Source organism: Agelaius tricolor, unplaced genomic scaffold, assembly GCF_023055355.1.
Source record: "Agelaius tricolor isolate 1412-34295 unplaced genomic scaffold, bAgeTri1.0.p SCAF_3, whole genome shotgun sequence".
NCBI lineage: Eukaryota > Metazoa > Chordata > Aves > Passeriformes > Icteridae > Agelaius > Agelaius tricolor.
Window position 1 is genome coordinate 68804886 of NW_027269263.1, and position 20197 is coordinate 68825082.

The following is a 20197-nucleotide window of genomic DNA, read 5'->3' on the forward strand; positions in this document are numbered from 1 at the left end:
ATATAAATATAAAATCGTATGTATTTATACTATTTTAAATATTTGTATATTTATATATTTTTATATTTATATTTTATATTATAGTATTTCTATTTAATTATAAAATATTTTTATGTTTCATAAAATATATAAATTATATTTATATATTGCATTTATATAATGTATATGTCTTAAATAATATATAATATAATAAATTTATATTTATATATAAACTTATATAAATATATATTTTATATATTTATATTTTCCATTTTTATATATTGTGATTATTATATAATATAAAATTATATTATTGTATTATATATATAATATAAAATTATATATATATAAACTTATATAATTTTATAATGTTCTAATTAATATAATATAATATGAATATAATTTTATAAAATAGTAAATAATAACTTGCATCAGGCACAGCTCTGAACATCCAGAAAGCACAAGGTGGAGCTGGGCAGGTCTGATTTTGGGAAACCCTATAGTGGCTTTGGGGTGAGGCTGTCAAAGGCCCCTTCCCAGAGATAAAAATTCCATAATCTTTGGCTATGGATGTACCACAATTATCCCTCATTTAAACCCAGCCTTGCTACTGGTGAGTTTTATCTCTCTGGGCAGTCTCTGCTCTGTTCATTATTTGGTGTTTGCTCAGCTGATGGCTCTTCCATGGCTCTGCCCTTATCTGCTCCCCTTCAGAATTGGATTTTTTATTTCCCAAACCAGTCAGATATGACAAAGTCATTTCTCTCTGCTCTTGTCTTTTGAGGGAATACAAACTCCTTTTTAACAATAAACATTTAAGCATTAAAGCTGCTGTGTTGAGAAGGTGAATTTGCTGAGGGAATTGAGTCACTTCTAAAGGGATTTTGTAGGAAAATGGAAGCTGGGTTTCCCCTCCTCATCTTCTGTGCTGCAGACAGAGCACAACCTCACCCTTTTCATTTTTGGAGCTTGAGCCTCCTGAGCTTCCCTGAATATTTTAGAGAAGGAACTGTTGTGAGCCACGAAGGAGTTGGGACAATCTTTTTAAAGATTTTAAACATTTTTAAGACCATTGCTTGTTTGTAGGGAGGAGGATGAAAGATGAGCTGTTGGCTTCTGGAGTTGAAGCTGCCCTTTAAATTCTTGGCACCTCGTGACTTCAGATTGCTGTGATCACCAGGGAATGACTGACAGGCTTAAATTTGGGGTTTGGAATTGCTTTGGAATGGGATGGGTGGGAAGGGACCTTAAATCCCATCAAGTTCCACTCCATCCATGAGCAGGGACACCTCCCACCATCCCAGGGTGCTCCAAACCCTGGCCTTGGACACTGCAGGGATGCAGGGGCAGCCCCAGCTGCTCTGGCAATTCCAGCCCAGCCAGGAATTCCTCATTGCCAAGATCCCATCCCTGGCTGCCCTCTGGCACTGGGAGCCATTCCCTGGGTGCTGTCCCTGCAGGCCTTGGCCCCAGTCCCTCTGCAGCTCTCCTGGAGCCCCTGCAGGCCCTGAGCTCCTCCAGCTCAGCTAAATCATCTGTCATAGTTCAGATGGTCACAATACAAAGCAACACACTCCATTTCCAGAAGGCTTCAAACTGGTTTTATTCCAGCATTCATGCTTTTTATACATTCTTACACAACTCATCAGTTTGCACTTTAATCATGGGTCACAAGAGACAAACAAGGTGCTCATTGGAACAGGCAGTTGCAGTTTCTCTGATTTATCCTTCTTTCTGTCTTGGGTTCTGTGTCAATGACCTGGGGAGGAAATTCTTTCAGGGGTAAACATGGATCCTCTTATCAAACATGGATCCTGTTATCAAACATGGATCCTCTTACCAAACATGGATCCTGTTATCAAACATGGATCCTCCTATCAAACATGGATCCTCTTACCAAACATGGATCCTCCTATCAAACATGGATCCTCTTCATATCAAACATGGATCCTCTTCATATCAAACATGGATCCTTTTCTTATCAAACATGGATCCTCTTCTCAAACATGGATCCTCTTATCAAGCATGGATTCTCTTATCAAATATGGATCCTCTTCTTATCAAACATGGATCCTCTTATCAAACATGGATCCTCTTTTCAAACTTGTATCCTCTTCTCAAACATGGATCCTCTTCTTATCAAACATGGATCCTCCTATCAAACACGGATCCTCCTATCAAACATGGATTCTCTTGTTATCAAACATGGATATTCCTATCAAACATGGATCCTCTTATCAAACTTCTCTCTGGCTCACAGAAGTCACTCTAAAACCTCTTCCAGTCTTTCTCTTCCAGAAGGTTCATTGGAATTAAACTTTTTGACATTTGTACCGTGTGTTCATGGCTGTCACAGGCTCAGTAGCTGCCCTTCCCTCAGCCCCTTCATGTGGAGAAATCTTTATTTGCTCAATTTGTCGTGTTCACCTCCTCTGTGTGGAGAAATCCTTATTTGCTCAGGGTGTCGTGTTCACCTCCTCTGTGTGGGCCTTGCCTGGGTCATCCTTGATGAGTAACAGCAGAATTTTAATGCATTTCCAGTTCTAACTGGAAAAACAGTTCCAGTTCTAACTGGAAAAGCAGCCACTGGTCTGAGGAGCGACCTCCTGTCCTGTCATTACCTTCTCTCCAAAGAGAAAATCTCTTCAGGAGCACACCCTGAGGCCATTCAGCCTCTTCACTGCTGTGTCCCATGCCCACAGCAGGCATTTCCCCCTGAAATTCCCAAATTCCAAGTGGGTGTGGAAGATGTTTTCCCCCTTTCCCTCTGCAGATGGGCACAGTCCCAGTCTGGGTGAGCTACAACTTCGACCCAAAGCAGGAGAGGAAAAAAAATGAGGCTTTCTACAGCTTTTAACCAAAATCCTGCATTTCTCTGCCACTGCCTGGCTTTATTAATGATAACACTGAGCATTTGCATCTCATTTTCCAGCCACAGATCTCAAAATGCTTTTCAGAGCTTGCTGAGGGCCATTAGAGCATCCTGGGCCACTCTGTCCCAGGAGGATCATCAGCCTCTCCTCTGCTTCCTGGGCCTGGAGTGGGCTCTGATGGCTGAGAGGAGCATCCAGCCCCACTCCAGGAGTGATGGCCTGGAAATGGACACTGAGCCCTTCTCTGCCACACTCAGCTGTCATTTAAAGTCACTTTCAGGCCCCTCCGGAGAGGTGCAGAGGGGTTTCAGCACAAATGGAGGGGAAATTGCTGCCTTTCATTTCCCAGCCAGGCCACCCAGCAGTGCTGAGCTTTGTGTTTAACCCCCTAATGAACTGAATTCAGCTCTAAATGGGGCTCTATTTCTCTCTAGCTGCAGCTGATTTTTTTTGTCCCTGTCACTGAACTTGTAGCACATCTTGCTGTATTGATTGCTCACGGAGAATTTTTTTTTTTAAGATATATTAATAGGAAACCTTATTTGAAAGACAGATTAAAGATGATCAACATGGGCCTGCCCTGGGGCAGAGGAAGGACTTGGTGAATGCAGGGCCTTTGTTATTGCAACAAAAGTAAATTTCTGTCTAAAGCAGAAAAAGCTGCACATTTCCACCAAATGCAAACCATCTGCCATTCAATTAACAAGGTAAACCTTGTGTGCTCTGATTATCTGGTGAATATCTGCTGCTTCAATATGACTTAATCTAAATGCCAGCTTTTTATTTCAGCTTCATAAATGGCCTTATTTCCCAATATTTCTTCTTTCCCTCTGCCTGAGCAGTTGGGGCCCTTCTGGAAGAGCACAAATCCTGCCCAACTGCCCTGCCCAGGTGCTCTGAACCTCCTTTGTGGGGTCATCCCCAGCTTGCTGTGCCCCCATGGATGGCAGGAATTAACCTGGCCTGGGAGCTGCTGGTGGTGGACAAAGTCACTTCGATCTTGTTGGTTCTGAGGAGAAGCAGAGGAAAAGAAGGAAAAGCAGAGGAAAAGAAGGAAAAGCTCTTTTTTGGGCATTTTATCTGCTTGGCCATGGCTGGTGTGCACAGATTGTTTTGTCCATCCCACAGCTCAGCCTGTTCCTGCTCTGGAATGCTCAGAGATTCCCAAATGTTCTCCACAGGCTGCTCCAAACCCCAGCACATCCACAGAGAGCTTGGGGTGGTGTTTGATGAAGGAATGAGGTCCCTGCCTGTTCTCCTGGGTTTCCAGGTGGGAATGACCTTGAGGGCAGGGACAGGGAGCTCTGCCACCCTCACCCAGGGTGAAATGGGGTCTGTCACATCCAAACCAAACCAGGGGTGATCAGCTGCTAATTAATCACCATTTATAGCTTTGATAGAACTACAAATGTGCTCAGATTTAGCAAAGCTGGTGCAAACAGCTGGGAGAGCTCAGAGCCCCTGGCAGGGCCTGCAGGGGCTCCAGGAGAGCTGCAGAGGGACTGGGGCCAAGGGATGGAGGGACAGCACCCAAGGAATGGCTCCCAGTGCCAGAGGGCAGGGATGCCTTGGGAATCTGAGCTAGGACAGAGGCTGGGCAGAGTTCCAGAATAAAGCAGGGATTCATTCCAAGGATCTCCTCCATGGATGCACCTTGGGCAGCACCAGAGCCCAGCCAGGGCTGCACCCAAGATGAACCAAAATGGCCCCAAAATGCACCAGCGCTCCCGGGGTCTCTCCCTGGGATCAGTTCTGCTCCATTTGCATCTTGCAGTTCATTGTCCCATTCCAGCTTCAGCCCCTGCAGTCCCACCCTGCTTGTTTTTCTCTCTCCAGCCCACGGGGTTTGTGCTCCTGGGCTGAGATTTGGGTCATTTGTCCTTGGTGCCCAGCTGGAGCAGGAATTGTTTTGTCTCCCTGCTCTGTGCACAGAGCTCGCCATCCCATAATATGGAGCTCAGACCAACACACTAAAGCAGCACAGAATGGGAAAAATAGAAAAGCCAAACCCTGAGGTATCAAGGGCAGGCAGGGATGGGATCTTGGCAATGAGGAATTCCTGGCTGGGTTGGAATTGCCAGAGCAGCTGGGGCTGCCCCTGCATCCCTGGAGTGTCCAAGGCCAGGCTGGACACTGGGGCTGGGGGCACACTGGGAGGTGTCCCTGCCCATGGGATTGGAACTGGATGGGATTTAAGGTCCCTTCCCACCCAAACCATTCTGGGATTCTGCAGCCAAGAACTGAACAGAGCAATTCAGGGAGAGGACAAGAGTCCAGCTTGGGGTCCCTCTTGGCTGAGTTGACTTTTGGAGGGCCAAAACCACGGAAAATTTTGATAGCAAAGTGTTAAAACACCTTCAAGACCAGCATGGACCTGCTGACTTCACAGAGATAAAATGCCTGGTTTGATTTCACTATGGTTTGATTGAGGAGATTCTTTTGGTTTATTTTCGAATTTCGGCACAAAAATTTCATAGCTTATAAACGGCTCTGCTTTGCTGGAGCTCAGGGGTTGAAGCCACACCAGTCCCCAGTCACCTAAAACCCCCTGTTTTCCCATCAAAGTGATCTCCTGGTGCCTTCCAGAGCTTTTTTTTCCCCCTCTGGAATGTCTGCAGTGAAGCTTTTCCCATAGATCGCATCCTTCCCCAGCCTCAGCTTTAATTTCCATCAAATATTTAATGGCATGAGGAACTCAGACGCTGTTTCCTCGGCCTGGCCGCTCATTTCTGGATTGTTGTGGGAGACAACACCGGGAATCCGTGCCCGGATCGATGGTGGGGTCAGCACTTAACTCACCATCATCATCACGCTAATTACTCTCTTTCTGTCCTTCCTTCCTCCCACCCTGAAGGCACGGGATGCTCGTGTAAATAAGTGACCCAATTAGCAAAGCTCTCCAAAGCTTTTCCTTTTTGCCAGGAAATGAGGTTTTCATGGGGATGGCTCCCCAAGAAGCCCGCTGCCCACTCCTGTTGGTTCATCCCAGTTAAATCATTTTATCTCTTCTGGGGAAAATTGAATTCCCCGATGGCAAAGATGGGGAGCAGAAATTCCTCCCTGCTCCTCCTCGGTGGGACAGAGGTGAGACCTCACCCTGCTCTGGAGAGGGTGAAATAATTGGTAAAATTATTATTAAACAGGATGGGGACTCAAAAATCACAGCCAGGGTTCGACCACACCGCTGGGTCACAGAGAAAAATAAGGGATGTGCTGGGGGAAACTTAAGGAAGGGATTTGCCCTTGCAAAAGGTTCTGAAGAAGGGGAGAACTGCAAGGAAGAAAAAGCAAAAAAGGAGAAAGGGAAGAACTGCAAAGAAAAAAAAAAAGCAATAAAGGAGAAAGGGAAGAACTGCGAGGAAAAAAAAAAGCAAGAAAGAAGGGAAGGGAAGAACTGCAAGGGGAAAAAAGCAAGAAAGGAGAAAGGAAGAAGTACAAGGAAAAGAAAGCAAGAAAGGAGGAAGGGAAGAACTGCAAGGGAAAAAAAAGCAAAAAAGGAGAAGGGGAAGGACTGCAAAGAAAAAAAAGCAATAAAGGAGGAAGGGAAGGGAAGGGAAGGGAAGGGAAGGGAAGGGAAGGGAAGGGAAGGGAAGGGAAGGGAAGGGAAGGGAAGGGAAGGGAAGGGAAGGGAAGAACTGCAAGGAAAAAAAAAAAGCAAGAAAGGAGAAAGGAAGAACTGCAAGGAAAAGAAAGCAAGAAAGGAGAAAGGGAAGGGAAGAACTGCAAGGGAAAAAAGCAAACAAGATCCCTTCCCCCTCTGGGATTTGGGGGAATGACTCTTAAATAACCAGGAATTGTGGAGAAATCAGGCTGAGTCTGATCATCCTGGTGCTCATCCCTTTTTCCTTCCCATTCTTCACCCTGAATTTGAGAACTCCTCATCATTCCCATGGATGTTTCCATCTCCACCTTCCTCTGGATTTCCTTGGGCAAAACTCATTCCTTCTTTATTTCCAGATCTCTGGGCTGCTCCTCTTGCTTTGCAAACCAATCTCTAAAAAACAAACAGCTCTCAAAAATAGCACTTTTATCTATAATTGATTAATTCTATCTATAATTGATTGATTCTATCTCTAATTATATCTATAATTAATCATTATCATTAATTTTATCTATAATTATCCAATTTTTGTCCAAAAAATGACTGCTAAGGATCTGTTTCACTGCATTTATTTTCATTATACTTTTACTCCTGAGCATCAGGACACTGATTAACTTCAGGAATTTTATTCCCTTCTCTTCCACTGAGTCCAGCAGACTGGGAGATTTAAGGTTCTTCTCCAAATCCATCCCTCTGAGGCCCAGAGAAGCCCTGCAGGGAAATTTTGAGGGCATTTTTGGGAAGGTGCAGCTCAGTATCCTGGAGGACTCTGAGGGGCTGAGGTTTTGGTTTGCTGTAGATTAAAGGAGGTGTCTCCATTGTGATTTTCCCTGTCTTTAAGGAAAATTTGGTGAAGCACACCAAACAGGCAAAAAAATCCTTCCCAGAACTCAGAAGAACCTGAAAGGACTTGTTGAAATCAAGTCACTGCTGAGACAATCTAATTCAGCCCAGGAAATAAGAATTCTGAGAAGGGCAAGTTCTGGGAAAGTTACATCATAAATGACTGAAAACAGAAAAAATTCACAGAGGAATTCTCCCAGTTGAGGAGCACTGGAACAGCAAATCCTGGATTTTTTAGGGAATCCTTCCACAGTGACATCAACTCTGTTCCTAATCTTCTGTTAGGATCCTGCTCTTCATTCTCCCTGCACAATTTTCTTCCTTCTTTTCCCATATTTTCAGTGAAAAACACCTGATCTTTGCAGGTTTTTTAAATGAATCAATTGGGTTTTGGTGGTTTTCAAGCCGTTTCCACACTGTAAAGTGCTTAAAGAAAAGCGAGGATCAACCAAACCTTCCAGGGGTTGTAGGATGGAGCTCAAACCTCTCATGTTGCCTCTCTGTTTTCTGAGATAATCAAATTCAACCCAGAAAATAATAACTCTGAGAAGGGCAAGTTCTGGGAAAGTTACATCATAAATGACTGAAAACAAAAACTTAAGAGAGGAATTCTCCCAGTTGAGGAGCACTGGAAGAGCAAATCCTGGACTTTTTAGGGAATCCTTCCATGGTGAAATCAACTCAGTTCCTGATCCTGTGTCAGGATCCTGCTCTTCATTCTCCCTGCACAATTTTGCTTCCTTCAGTGGTTTTCAAGCCTTTTCCATACTGCAAAGTGCTTAAAGAAAAGTGAGGATCAACCAAACCTTGAGTTTTCTTGGAGGAGCTGTAGGATGGAGCTCGAACCTCTCATGTTGCCTCTCTATTTTATTTAACAGATTCCTCCCCCCTCCCAGTAATCCCTTTTTCCCCAAGGCTGCATTTTTTTTGCAGAAAACCAGCAAACAACCCCACTTTTTGGAGGAGTTATGGCCTTTTTAAAAGCGCTAATTTCCTGGGGAAATTTATGCCCGGCAGCGGCGGCAGGCGAGGGGCTCGGCAGGCAGGCAGCGCTAACGAGACAATTCATTAAGCGCCGAGTGTGTAAAAAACATTAATTCCCCAAATGAAAAACTAATCGAGTGTTTAGGCTGCTCTTTATCACCGGTGACAGCCTGGGCTCTGCTCCTCATTAGTGTTTACCCAGCTGATGGGGCCGCAGCTCTTCCTGGCCACCTCAAAGGTCGGGATGCCTTTTATTTCATTTATTTTTTCCAGCTTTGTCCCTTCTCCTGCACTTGGATTTTAAGGACATGGGAAGTTCTGAGTGCCAGCCCTTTGTTTTTGTCTTCTTGCTCTCCTTTTTGTCTTCTTGCTTTTTTTCCTTGCATTTCGTCCCTTTCTTCTTTCTTGCTTTTTTTTCCTTGCAGTTCTTCCCTTCCCTTTCTTCTTTCTTCCTTTTTTTTCCTTGCAGTTCTTCCTTTTCCTTTCTTCTTTCTTGTTTTTTTTTTTTTTCTTGCAGTTCTTCCTTTCTTCTTTCTTGGTTTTTTCTGTTTTTCTTTGTGTTTCTTCCCTTCCCTTTCTTCTTTCCTCTTTTTTTCCTTGCATTTCTTTCCTTTCTCCTTTCTTGCTTTTTTTTTTTTTCTTGCGTTTCTTCCCTTTCTTCTTTCTTCCTTTTTTTTCCCTTGCACTTCTTCCCTTTCTTCTTTCTTGGTTTTTTCCCTTGCACTTCTTCCCTTTCTTCTTTCTTGGTTTTTTCCCTTGCAGTTCTTCCCTTCCCTTTCTTCTTTCTTCCTTTTTTTTCTTGCAGTTTTTCCTTTCTTCTTTCTTGTTTTTGTTTGTTTTTTTTTTCTTGCAGCTCTTCCCTTCCCTTTCTCCTTTCTTCCTTTTTTTTTCCTTGCACTTCTTCCCTTTCTTCTTTCTTGTTTTTTTTTCTTGCTGTTCTTCCCTTCCCTTTCTTCCTTCCTCTTTTTTTCCTTGCATTTCTTCCCTTTCTCCTTTCTTGCTTTTTTTCCTTGCTGTTCTTCCCTTCCCTTTCTTCTTTCCTCTTTTTTTTCCTTGCATTTCTTCCCTTTCTTCTTTCTTGCTTTATTTTCCTCTCATTTCTTCCCTTCCCTTTCTCCTTTCTTCCTTTTTTTCCTTGCAGTTCTTCCCTTCCCTTTCTTCTTTCCTCTTTTTTTCCTTGCATTTCTTTCTCCTTTCTTGCTTTTTTTTTCCCTTGCAGTTCTTCCCTTTCTTCAGAACCTTTTGCAAGGGGAAATCCCTTCCTTAAGTTTCCTCCAGCACATCCCTAATTTTTCTCTGAGAGAACAGGACTCATTAGTGGCAATTAGCTTGGAGATTAATTAACGAGCAGCTGTCCCTGAGCTCGTTTCCTCTTCACTTCTGTTTGTCCTACGAGTGTAGCTCTGTCCCTTTGGCACCAGTGAGTGCCCTTGCCACTGATCCCAGTAAAAGCTGAATTCCCAGTAAAATGCTGGGAATTTTGGACAATTTTGGCAGCTGGCATCCCAAATGCAGCTGTGAGGTGCCAGGTACTTTGAAGGTCGGACTTTAAAGTTCCCTCCCAGCATTCTTGGTGCCCTTCCATTCCATGATCTTGGGATTCTTGGGAGAAATCATTCCTTTGAGTGTTTTGTTTCCCTGGATCTAAACCCTAAAAAAGAGAATAATTTAGGTGAAAAAGCAGCAATATCTGGGTGAATATTTGAGGTATTTGTTCATATCTAAGAGGCCCAAATATTCACACCTCAGAGAAGAAGCCCAGGAAAGGTGCCAACCTCAAAATCCAGCTTTGCTTCCTAAATTCCCATCACTCTGAAATGAATCCTGTGGGAGAATCAAAGTCCAGCTCCAGCTTTTATGGCTCATTCCAGTCCTTTCCTAGAGATCTGGAATTCCTAAATGGACCAATTTAGGAGGAGTGGCTGATCTGTACCTCGGAGTCCCCTTTTGGTGGGGCATGGACACCTTGGTGACATTCCTTGGGGACATTCCTTGGTGACAGTCCCTCACAAAGTTTTCCTCACCAGCAGCACCTTTCCCTTGCTCTGTCCCAGACAGAGACCATGGCTTAACACAGAGGTGGCTTCTAAATAGTGAAATATTAAAAAATTGGTAATTTTTTCCATGCTTTTTGGGTGTAGAAGTCAGAGGTTTCCTGCCAGGAGTCCCTCTGAACCGTGGGAGAATCAAAATCCAGCTCCAGCTTTTATGGCTCATTCCTGTTCTTTCCTAGAAAGATGGAATTCCCAAATGGACAAATCTAGGAGAATGAATGACTGATCTGTATCTTGGAGTCCCCTTTTGGTGGGCATGGACACCTTGGTGACATTCCTTGGTGACATTCCTTGGTGACATTCCTTGGTGACAGTCCCTCACAAATTTTCCTCACCAGCAGCAGCTTTAACACAGAGATTTAACGCAGAGGTGGCTTCTAAATAGTGAAATATTAAGAAATTGTTAATTTTTTCCTGCTTTTGGGTGTAGAAGTCAGAGGTTTCCTGGCAGGAGTCCCACTGAACTGTTGGAGAATCAAAATCCAGCTCCAGCTTTTATGGCTCATTCCTGTTCTTTCCTGGAAAGATTGAGTTCCCAAATGGACAAATTTAGGAGAAGGAGTGACTGATCTGTACCTTGGAGTTCCCTTTTGGTGGGCATGGACACCTTGGTGACATTCCTTGGTGACATTCCTTGGGGACATTCCTTGGGGACAGTCCCTCACAAAATTTTCCTCACCAGCAGCACCTTTCCCTTTCCCTTGCTCTGTCCTAGAGGGACAGACCATGGCTTACCACAGAGGTGGCTTCTAAATAGTGAAATATTAAAAAATTATTAACTTTTCCATGCTTTTTGGTGTAGAAGTCAGAGGTTTCCTGGCAGGAGTCCTGCTGAACTGTGGGAGAATCAAAATCCAGCTCCATCTTTTATGGCTCATTCCAGTTCTTTCCTAGAGATCTGGAATTCCCAAAAGGACCAATTTAGGAGAAGGAGTGACTGATCTGTACCTTGGAGTCCCCTTTTGGTGGGGTGTTGGTGACGTTCCTGTCCCCTCACAAAGTTTCCTCACCAGCAGCAGCTTTCCCTTGCTCTGTCCCAGAGGGACATGGCTTAACACAGAGGTGACTTCTACATAGTGAAATATAAAAAAATAATTTTTTTTCCTGCTTTTTGGGTGTAGAAGTCAGAGGTTTCCTGGCAGGAGTCCCTCTGAACTGTGGGAGAATCAGAATCCAGCTCCAGCTTTTATGGCTCATTCCAGTTCTTTCCTGGAAAGATTGAGTTCCCAAATGGACAAAGTTAGGAGGAGAAGTGACTGATCTGTACCTTGGAGTCCCCTTTTGGTGGGCATGGACACCTTGGTGACATTCCTTGGTGACAGTCCCTCAAAAATTTTCCTCACCAGCAGCACCTTTCTCTTGCTCTGTCCCAGAGGGATATGACTTAACACAGAGGTGACTTCTAAATAGTGAAATATTAAAAAATTGGTAATTATTTCATGCTTTTTGGGTGTAGAAGTCAGAGGTTTCCTGCCAGGAGTCCCTCTGAACCATGGGAGAATCAAAATCCAGCTCCAGCTTTTATGGCTCATTCCTCTTCTTTCCTAGAAAGATGGAATTCCCAAATGGACAAATCTAGGAGAATGAATGACTGATCTGTACCTTGGAGTCCCCTTTTGGTGGGCATGGACACCTTGGTGACATTCCTTGGTGACATTCCTTGGGGACAGTCCCTCACAAATTTTCCTCACCAGCAGCAGCTTTAACACAGAGATTTAACACAGAGGTGGCTTCTAAATAGTGAAATATTAAGAAATTGTTAATTTTTTCCTGCTTTTGGGTGTAGAAGTCAGAGGTTTCCTGGCAGGAGTCCCACTGAACTGTGGGAGAATCAGAATCCAGCTCCAGCTTTTATGGCTCATTCCAGTTCTTTCCTGGAAAGATTGAGTTCCCAAATGGACCAATTTAGGAGAAGGAGTGACTGATCTGTACCTCGGAGTCCCCTTTTGGTGGGGCATGGACACCTTGGTGACATTCCTGTCCCCTCACAAAGTTTTCCTCACCAGCAGCACCTTTAGCACAGAGACTTACCACAGAGGTGGCTTCTAAATAGCGAAATATTAAAAAATTAATAATTTTTTCCATGCTTTTTGGCTGTGGAAGTCAGAGGTTTCCTGGCAGGAGTCCTGCTGAACCGTGGGAGAATCAGAATCCAGCTCCAGCTTTTATGGCTCATTCCAGTTCTTTCCTAGAGATCTGGAACTCCCAAATGGACCAATTTAGGAGGAGTGACTGATGTGTACCTTGGAGTCCCCTTTTGGTGGGCATGGACACCTTGGTGACATTCCTTGGTGACATTCCTTGGTGACAGTCCCTCACAAAATTTTCCTCACCAGCAGCACCTTTCCCTTTCCCTTGCTCAGTCCTAGAGGGACAGACCATGGCCTAACACAAAGGTGGCTTCTAAATATTGAAATATTACAAAATTATTAACTTTTCCATGCTTTTTGGGTGTAGAAGTCAGAGGTTTCCTGGCAGGAGTCCCACTGAACTGTGGGAGAATCAGAATCCAGCTCCAGCTTTTATGGCTCATTCCAGTTCTTTCCTGGAAAGATGGAATTCCCAAATGGACAAATTTAGGAGAAGGAGTGACTGATCTGTACCTTGGAGTCCCCTTTTGGTGGGGCATGGACACCTCGGTGACATTCCTGTCCCCTCACAAAGTTTTCCTCACCAGCAGCACATTTAGCACAGAGACTTACCACAGAGGTGGCTTCTAAATAGTGAAATATTTAAAAATTATTAATTTTTTTCATGCTTTTTGGGTGTAGAAGTCAGAGGTTTCCTGGCAGAAATGATGCTGAAATAAATCCTTGATGTTGGATCTGATGTTCACACCTTACTCCTTTAAAAAGTAATCACATCTCTAATTCTGCCTGGCTTCACCCAAAGCTTTTTCCTTGAAATACCAGATATTCTCCTTTTTGAAGGTGTTTTAGTAGTGATTTTCTGTCCTTGTGGCATCGTCTCCTCGTGGTGCTAAAAGCTGTGGGAGCAGGAGACACTGCTGGAATGGCAGTGATGGATAAAATCTCATTATCCAGGTTTTTACCTGCTGGGAACTCAAGCACTAAAGGGGAAAGTGGTGCCTGAGATCCTCAGGAAAGTCCCCAGCAGAGAGGAGAGTTAACCCTGACTCCTAAAGCCTTAATCCAGCACCTATCCCGTGACAAATTCCCTTTTCCCAGTGTTTTTTTGGAGTTACCTCTTCTGGAGAGGACAGGAGGAAGAAATTCGAATTTAAGGAGCTGGTCCTGAAATTCAGCAGGAGTTTCTTGCTGCATCCCTCTCCCAAAGAGGAGGGATTTTCCCCCAGCAGAGCTGTAAAATGTCTCTGTGACTTTTCCTTTCCCCCAGAGAGGAAATTAGGGAATGCTGTGCAAATCCCGAGCGTTTTGGAGGTTCCTTCATCAGGTTCAGGGTGCAGAGTTTGTCCCCTTGGGTTGGTTCTGCTCCTGGTGCTGTTAAACCACTGGGATGTGCCAGTGGTCACTCTGCTCACACCTGGGTGGCTCCAGGGTTTTTTTTGTTTAATATTTTGTTTATTTTCCATAAATATATTGAATAAATTAATATTTATTTTGTTTAATTTAACATGGCAATCTGCATCCATCCGTTTACAACCTGCCAAGAGGCACCTGCAGAAATCCTGGCTGGCAAGGCCTGGGCTGAGTTTATTTTTCTCAGCTTTGCTGGAATGAAAATTTCACTGTGATATTTTCTGGGAAAAACCCTTTTCCCGGGATCCTTCTCCTGGGAAGCTGAGAAGCCTCAGAGAAAAAGGAAAACAATATTATCTCATTTGCTTCTCCTGTGTTTTGCTGCTTTGGAATGTGGTTGGAGATTGTTTATCCAACAGGTGATTGTTTCATTGGCTTCATGGGAATTGTTTTAATTAATGGCCAATCAGGGCCAAGCTGTGTCAGGACTTTGGAAGGAGTCAGGAGTTTTCATTATTATCTTTTTAGCCTTCTGTAAGTATCCTTTCTGTATTCTTTAGTATAGTTTAGTATAGCATATATAATATAATATAATATAATATAATATAATATAATATAATATAATATAATATAATATAATATAATATAATATAATATAATATAATATAATATACCATAATATAATATACCATAAAATAACAAATTATCCTTCTAAGAACATGGAGTCACACCCATCATTCCTTCCAAAGACAGGAGCCTCCGAAAATACCACCTGAAACATTCCTTTTCCTCAGGGGGAGAGGACTGGGCTGTGATTTCAGCCAGGCAGGAGGAAATCCCAAACAAAGCTGGCACTTTTCTCCAGCAGCATGGAAAATTCACCTTCAGATCCCCAGGATGCCAGGGGCCAGTGGAGCAGGGCATTGGCCTGGCTGTTGTGGTGCCCAGGTGGGCTCGTGCTCAGCTGGAAATGGGTTAGGAAGGAGCAGAAGGGGAAGAAGAATTGCATGGCTGGGCTGTTTTTCCAGAATTCCAGATTGTTTTTTTCCCCTTTTCCAACATTTCAGCAGAGATCCCTCCCTTTTTCAGAGTGTGGCGGGTCCACATCCACAGGAAGGCTCAGTTTTTGCCCAAAGAACTGCCCAGCTCCAAATGGCATTTCCTACTCAAAGCCCTTTAATAATTCAGGCTCTGATTATTTTTTTTGCTGCTCCAGCTCATTTGTTGGCCTGGTGCTGCCAAGGATGATGGAGTAAAACTATCTGGAGTGAGACTTAAAAGAATGGGATTTTCTCTTCTGGATGTCCAGAGAAGAAAGGAAAATTGATGGGCTCTGAAAGGCTTCCTTTGAGCTCCAAAAGCAAAAAAAAAAAAAAGAAGAAATTCAGATTCACCCCCCCAAAAAACCCCACCTGAGCCTCTTCCCTGCCAGGGGGGGCCCTGAAGGATTTCAGTGCTTCAAACAGGGAGCAGATTGTGCCCATCTCCCTCCTCCCCTTATCTCCACTGACAAATATAATTACAGCTTCACTTAAAGTGCTGCAAGTGAATTGTGGAGAGGAGAAAAATGGTGTGTGCATCTGCCTGCAGCAGCAAGGAGCTGACTCCTGCTTTTCTCTGATGGCTCCATCCATCTCCAGCACTTGCAGAGCTGCCTCTGCTAAGAGAGAGATGATTCCTGCCCCAAGTGCATCTCCAGGAGGATAAAAACTTCTCAAAATGTAGGATTTTGGGGGCTTTAAAAAATGGTGTTTTTTCATGCATGGTACAGGTGGGGTTTTCTGATTTGTCCTGTCACCAGGTAATTTTCTAATTATCTAATTATCCCTAGACCTGACCCTGAGCTGAAGTTCTGCCACCCTCCAGGGTCACTTGGAGGACAAAAAGTTCTCCCCAAGTGCCTCCTGAGAGTCCTGGGATAATCTGGAATTAGAGGATGTGTAAATAAGCCACTCACCCCCTCGCTGATAATGTAATTTTCTTGGTGGGACAGAGCTCAGTGAGCAGGAGGCTCATGGAAGGGGAATCCTCATCATTCCCACCCACCCAGGCTGGGATTGTCACCCTCATTGTTCCCTCTTTATTCCCCTTCCACACCCCAGGCCAGTTCATCATTTCCAGCAGGATTTGCCAGGCTGGTGTTCCTTGGTTCAAAAAATTCCTTCATGAATTTTGCTGTGACCTCAGGAGCTGCTGAGAGAGGTTAATTGATGGAGTTAATTGATGGAATGAGGGGACCTCAAGGATCACCTCATTCCAACCATGGCAGGGACACCTTCCACCATCCCAGGCTGCTCCAAGCCCCATCCAGCCTGGCCTGGGTCACTTCCAGGGATCCAGGGGCAGCCACAGCTTCTGTGGGCATCAAAGATCATCTACCTCCATATTCTGTGATTTCCACACTTAGTTGTACAGTTCCTGTTCACCTCTGCTTTAATTTGTTTTGCACCAAAAAAAAAATGAAATTGGGGTTTTTATCCCCCCCCCACTTTGCTTTTTCTTCTCGTTTCAGGCTGGATCTGAGGGTGTGTTTTATTTTAGGCTGATTGTTTTTGGTGTTTAATCCAAAGTTCCTCTCCCAGAGAGGGGCTGTGGCTGTACAAAAGTCACATTTCCTTAATTCAGCATCACTCCAAATGGAATTTGATGTTCAGCAGCTCCTTGGGAATGCACAGATCCCTCCTGTGTTGGATCTGGGGAGGGTCTGGAGCCACTGAGGGAGCTGGCAAAGGGGCTCAGAAAATGGAGGAAATGATCCCATGATTCAACAAAGAGATGGAGAACTCTATGAGGAAAAAAATAATGTAAAGAAGGAAATATAAAACATCAGTGAATAAGGTTAGGCTGGAAATTCAATCCCAAACTTCACCTTCCCTGTTACAGAAGTGTTTTGAAGGAGCCAGCAAGGGTAGAAATAATTTATATGGCACAGGAATCTCTACTTGAGGACACAGGGATTGTAGGGATGGCACTTGGGGATCCAGGAGATGTCCTCACAATCCCATTATTTAATCCAAGTGTTTCAGGGCAGCCTGATTTCAAACTGTGCTGATCACCCCAGGCAGGATTCTGTTGAATTTGCAGGCAACCCCAACAAGGGAAGAGACGAGAATGTTGACTCCATGTTTCAGAAGGCTGCATTTTGGATACAATAAACTGCATTTCGGAGAGCTGCCTGGAGTCCCACATCTCTCATTTCGGCTCTTACAAGATCTCAAATTGAACTCTTTCTCTTGGCAGCCACATCCCCAGGCCAGGACAGCCACGCCAGCCTGGAGCACCTTCCTGCATCCGAGCAGATCCTGCAGAGCCTGAGTGAGCTGGCCAGGTCCTTCCAGGAGATGGCAGACCGCTGCCTGCTGGTGCTGCACTTGGAAGTCAGGTAAAACCTGGAATCTGGGCATGGAGGCGTGTGGTGGTGCTCACAGGGGTCCCAGGGTGAGGGAAGAGACGAGGATCTGACTCTGTTTCAGAAGGCTGATTTATTATTTTATTATATATATTATATTAAAAGAAAATGATACATTAAAACTACACTAAAAGAATAGAAGAAAGGATTTCATCAGAAAGCTAGCTAAGAATAGAAAGGAATGGAATGATAATAAAATCTTGTGACTGACCAGAGAGTCCAAGACAGCCAGACTCTGATTGGCCATTAATTAAAAACAACCACATGGGCCAATCCCAGATGCACCTGTTGCATCCCACAGCAGCAGATAACCATTGGTTACATTTTGTTCCTGAGGCCTCTCAGCTTCTCAGGAGGAAAAATCCAAAGGAAAGGCTTTTTCATAAAAGATGTCTGTGACAGGGGGGCCTCTTGGGAGGCTGCAGGTGGAGATCATGTCCAGAGGACACAAATAATAATAATCTTATCCATGACAGCATCAAAGGTGAGTCCAGGAATGCCAGATCACCGAATCGTGGGTGGCCAAACGTGGGATGGAGGCAGGGCACCAAAAGTGGAATTTCCTAGGGAGGTTTGTATCTTAATTCAAAGAGAATTTAGGAAGAAATTCCTTAATGTGGGTGTGGTGAGGTCCTACCAGAGCAGCTGGGGCTGCCCCTGGATCCCTGCAATGTCCAAGGCCAGGCTGGACAGGGCTGGGAGCACCCTGGGACTGTGGGAGTTGTCCCTGCCCATGGCAAGGGGGGCACTGGATGATCTTGCAGGTCCCTCCAACCCAGCTCACTCTGTGATTCCATAATTATGGTTCAGAGAAAGGAAAAAAATGTGATTTTCGGGGAATTTGTCCTTCCAAAACAACACAATGGTGTTTTCACAGTCTAACAAGTTGGTTTTTTGGGACTGCAAATAGGAGCTTCTCCTCCTACTTTTTCAAATAGTAACAGGAACTGGGGAACCAGCCGGGCTTTTTTTAAGGGCCGGGTAATTTTATGAAGTCTCTGCCTTCACATGCAAAGATCAAAGGCAGCAAATCCCTTTCTTCAGGCTGCCAGCTGCCCACTCCAGGGCTGGGAGATGTTTCTCCCTGGAGAACAGTTCAGGCCAGGTGCATTTTCATTGCTTCCCTTTGCTCTGAGGCAGCAGACAGAAGGGGGATGTCAGAGCTTTGACGGATCACCAGTTTGTCTTTCAGTGACACATCCCAGGCCACGTTGTGTCCCCGTGTGCTCTGCTGGATCAGCGTGCAGCTCTGGAAAAAAAATCCACATTAATTCTTGTCAGCAGTCCTTCATCCTGCCATCCATCACCTGCTGGGCTTGGAAGGATTTGAGGAAAAGGTGGTGGAAGTATGGAAATGGAGCAGTTTTCCAGCTGGACTGAAAGAACCCAGACTCTTGGGATGGGTTTCTGGCCTCTGTGGCTTTTTGTCACACTTGGGTTAAGCAAAAACCCCTAAAATGGACTTGGGGGATAAATTCTGCTGTAATTTAGAGCAGAGCATTGCCCAGCTCCTCCAGTGCTTCCAACAGGAGCCAAGTTTGGAGCTGTGAATTCACCGAACCCCGTCACTGTGTCCAAAGGGTGGAAGGGACTGAGGAGAGGCGCTGACATCAGGGAAACCCCAGCGGGGTGGGAGCTCCCCTGCATCCCTCACTCTGCATTTCCAACCAGCTGCAGTAACTCTGGTGCCTGCTCCTGGCAGGATTCTCTGGTCCTGCACCCATTCCCTGGATCTGTGCCGTGTCCAAGGCGCACAGCACAGTGGGAATCCATCCACTGTGGGTAGGGAGACAGAGCACATTTGGGAAGAGCCTGGCAATTTATCCCACCACTGGCTGCTGCAAGTGCAACCTGAGGAGACACCAAAACAGCCAGGAATTTAGGAATTGTCTCCTTGAACACCCCAGGAATTTTGGGAATTCCACTCAATTATCCCCTGATTTTCTCCTGCCTCAGAGCCCACGTTCACTCCAGATGCAGCTTGGTGTTGTCTTCTCCTGCTCCAGTGCCCCTGAGGTCACTGAGATCCTGCTCCTTGGATTTGGATGTGCTTCCTTAAAGGAGATTTTTGGCACTCCCAGATCATTCTCCAAGCCATGGAATCACATCCTGAAGTCCTGGCAAGGTTTGGGTTGGAAAGGACCTTAAGGATCATCCAGTGCCACGGGCAGGGACACCTTCCCCAATCCCAGGTTGCTCCAAGCCCTGTCCAGCCTGGGAATGCAAGCAGCTTTTGTTGGAATAACCATGAAATTTTAGATAACTTAATGTCTGTGACAGGATTTTCATATTTTAAAACAATATATAAAATTATATATAAGATGCTTTTACTCCGGGGATTACCCTAAACTGGACTTGCTCGTGATGGGCACCTCAAGGGTGTTTTCCAGGGAATGTGGAAGCCAGGACATCTCTGGCACAGCTTTGGGCCACTCTGGTGTGAGCTTCCTGTCCCCGTGTGCTGACCCTGACTTATGCCCCAAATTCCAGGGATTCTCCCTCAGGCTTTGATTTGTTCCCCTGGCAGGTGAATTCCAGAATCATGGAATCATTAAGGTTGGAAAAGACCTTTAAGATCATGAGGTCCAACCATTCCCAGCCCTGCCAAGGCCACCACTGACCCTGTCCCCAGGTGCCACCTCCACATGGCTTTAAATCCCTCCAGGAATGGGGACTCCACCCCGTGCCCTGGACACCCTGTGCAGGGCTGGATGACCCTTTCCATGAAGGAATTTTCCCTAAAATCCAACCTAAACCTCTCCTGGTGGAAGTAGAACCCAACCCTGTTCCTGCTGGGTGACTACAAAAGCAGAAGGAGCTCTGCTGTGGATTTTCCTGGACACAGCAATTTCCTCTCTGGCTTTGAGAGAAACAACTTAATTATGGTTTTTTGCAGAGTCCTAAGCTGGGATTTAACTGCATGGAATTCCTCCTTCCATGGAGGGGGGCAAGTTGGGATTTAAGTGCCTGGAATTTCTCCTTCCATGGAGGGATGATGGTTGTTCATGTTGGAA

At 44.9% G+C, this 20197-nt stretch overlaps 2 protein-coding genes across 2 annotated transcripts in view; both read left to right on the forward strand.

Moving 5' to 3' along the window:
- Positions 1 to 20197, forward strand: part of EXOC4 (exocyst complex component 4) — a 362178-nt gene that overhangs the window by 310065 nt on the left and 31916 nt on the right. Inside the window, exon 15 of the mRNA XM_071424195.1 lies at positions 17015 to 17156. Within this exon, the coding sequence (XP_071280296.1) occupies positions 17015 to 17156 (142 nt within the window). The remainder of the gene's footprint in view (positions 1 to 17014; positions 17157 to 20197) is intronic.
- On the forward strand, positions 7964 to 9880 carry LOC139588636 (NADH-ubiquinone oxidoreductase chain 5-like). The gene is made up of 3 exons (XM_071424254.1): positions 7964 to 8085; positions 8370 to 8704; positions 8798 to 9880. Exons 1-3 carry the CDS (start codon positions 7964 to 7966, stop codon positions 9622 to 9624), a joined length of 1284 nt encoding a protein of 427 aa, XP_071280355.1. The 3' UTR covers positions 9625 to 9880.

Bases quoted from the DNA above. Each gene is read 5' to 3' on its own strand.
- LOC139588636 (XM_071424254.1), top strand. From the start codon at position 7,964: ATGGTGAAATCAACTCAGTTCCTGATCCTGTGTCAGGATCCTGCTCTT. The intron at 8,086-8,369 runs GTGAGGATCAAC...CAATTCATTAAG, and splicing joins TGCAAAGTGCTTAAAGAAAA to CGCCGAGTGTGTAAAAAACA. The intron at 8,705-8,797 runs GTTCTTCCCTTC...TTTTTCTTGCAG, and splicing joins CTTGCTTTTTTTTCCTTGCA to TTCTTCCTTTCTTCTTTCTT.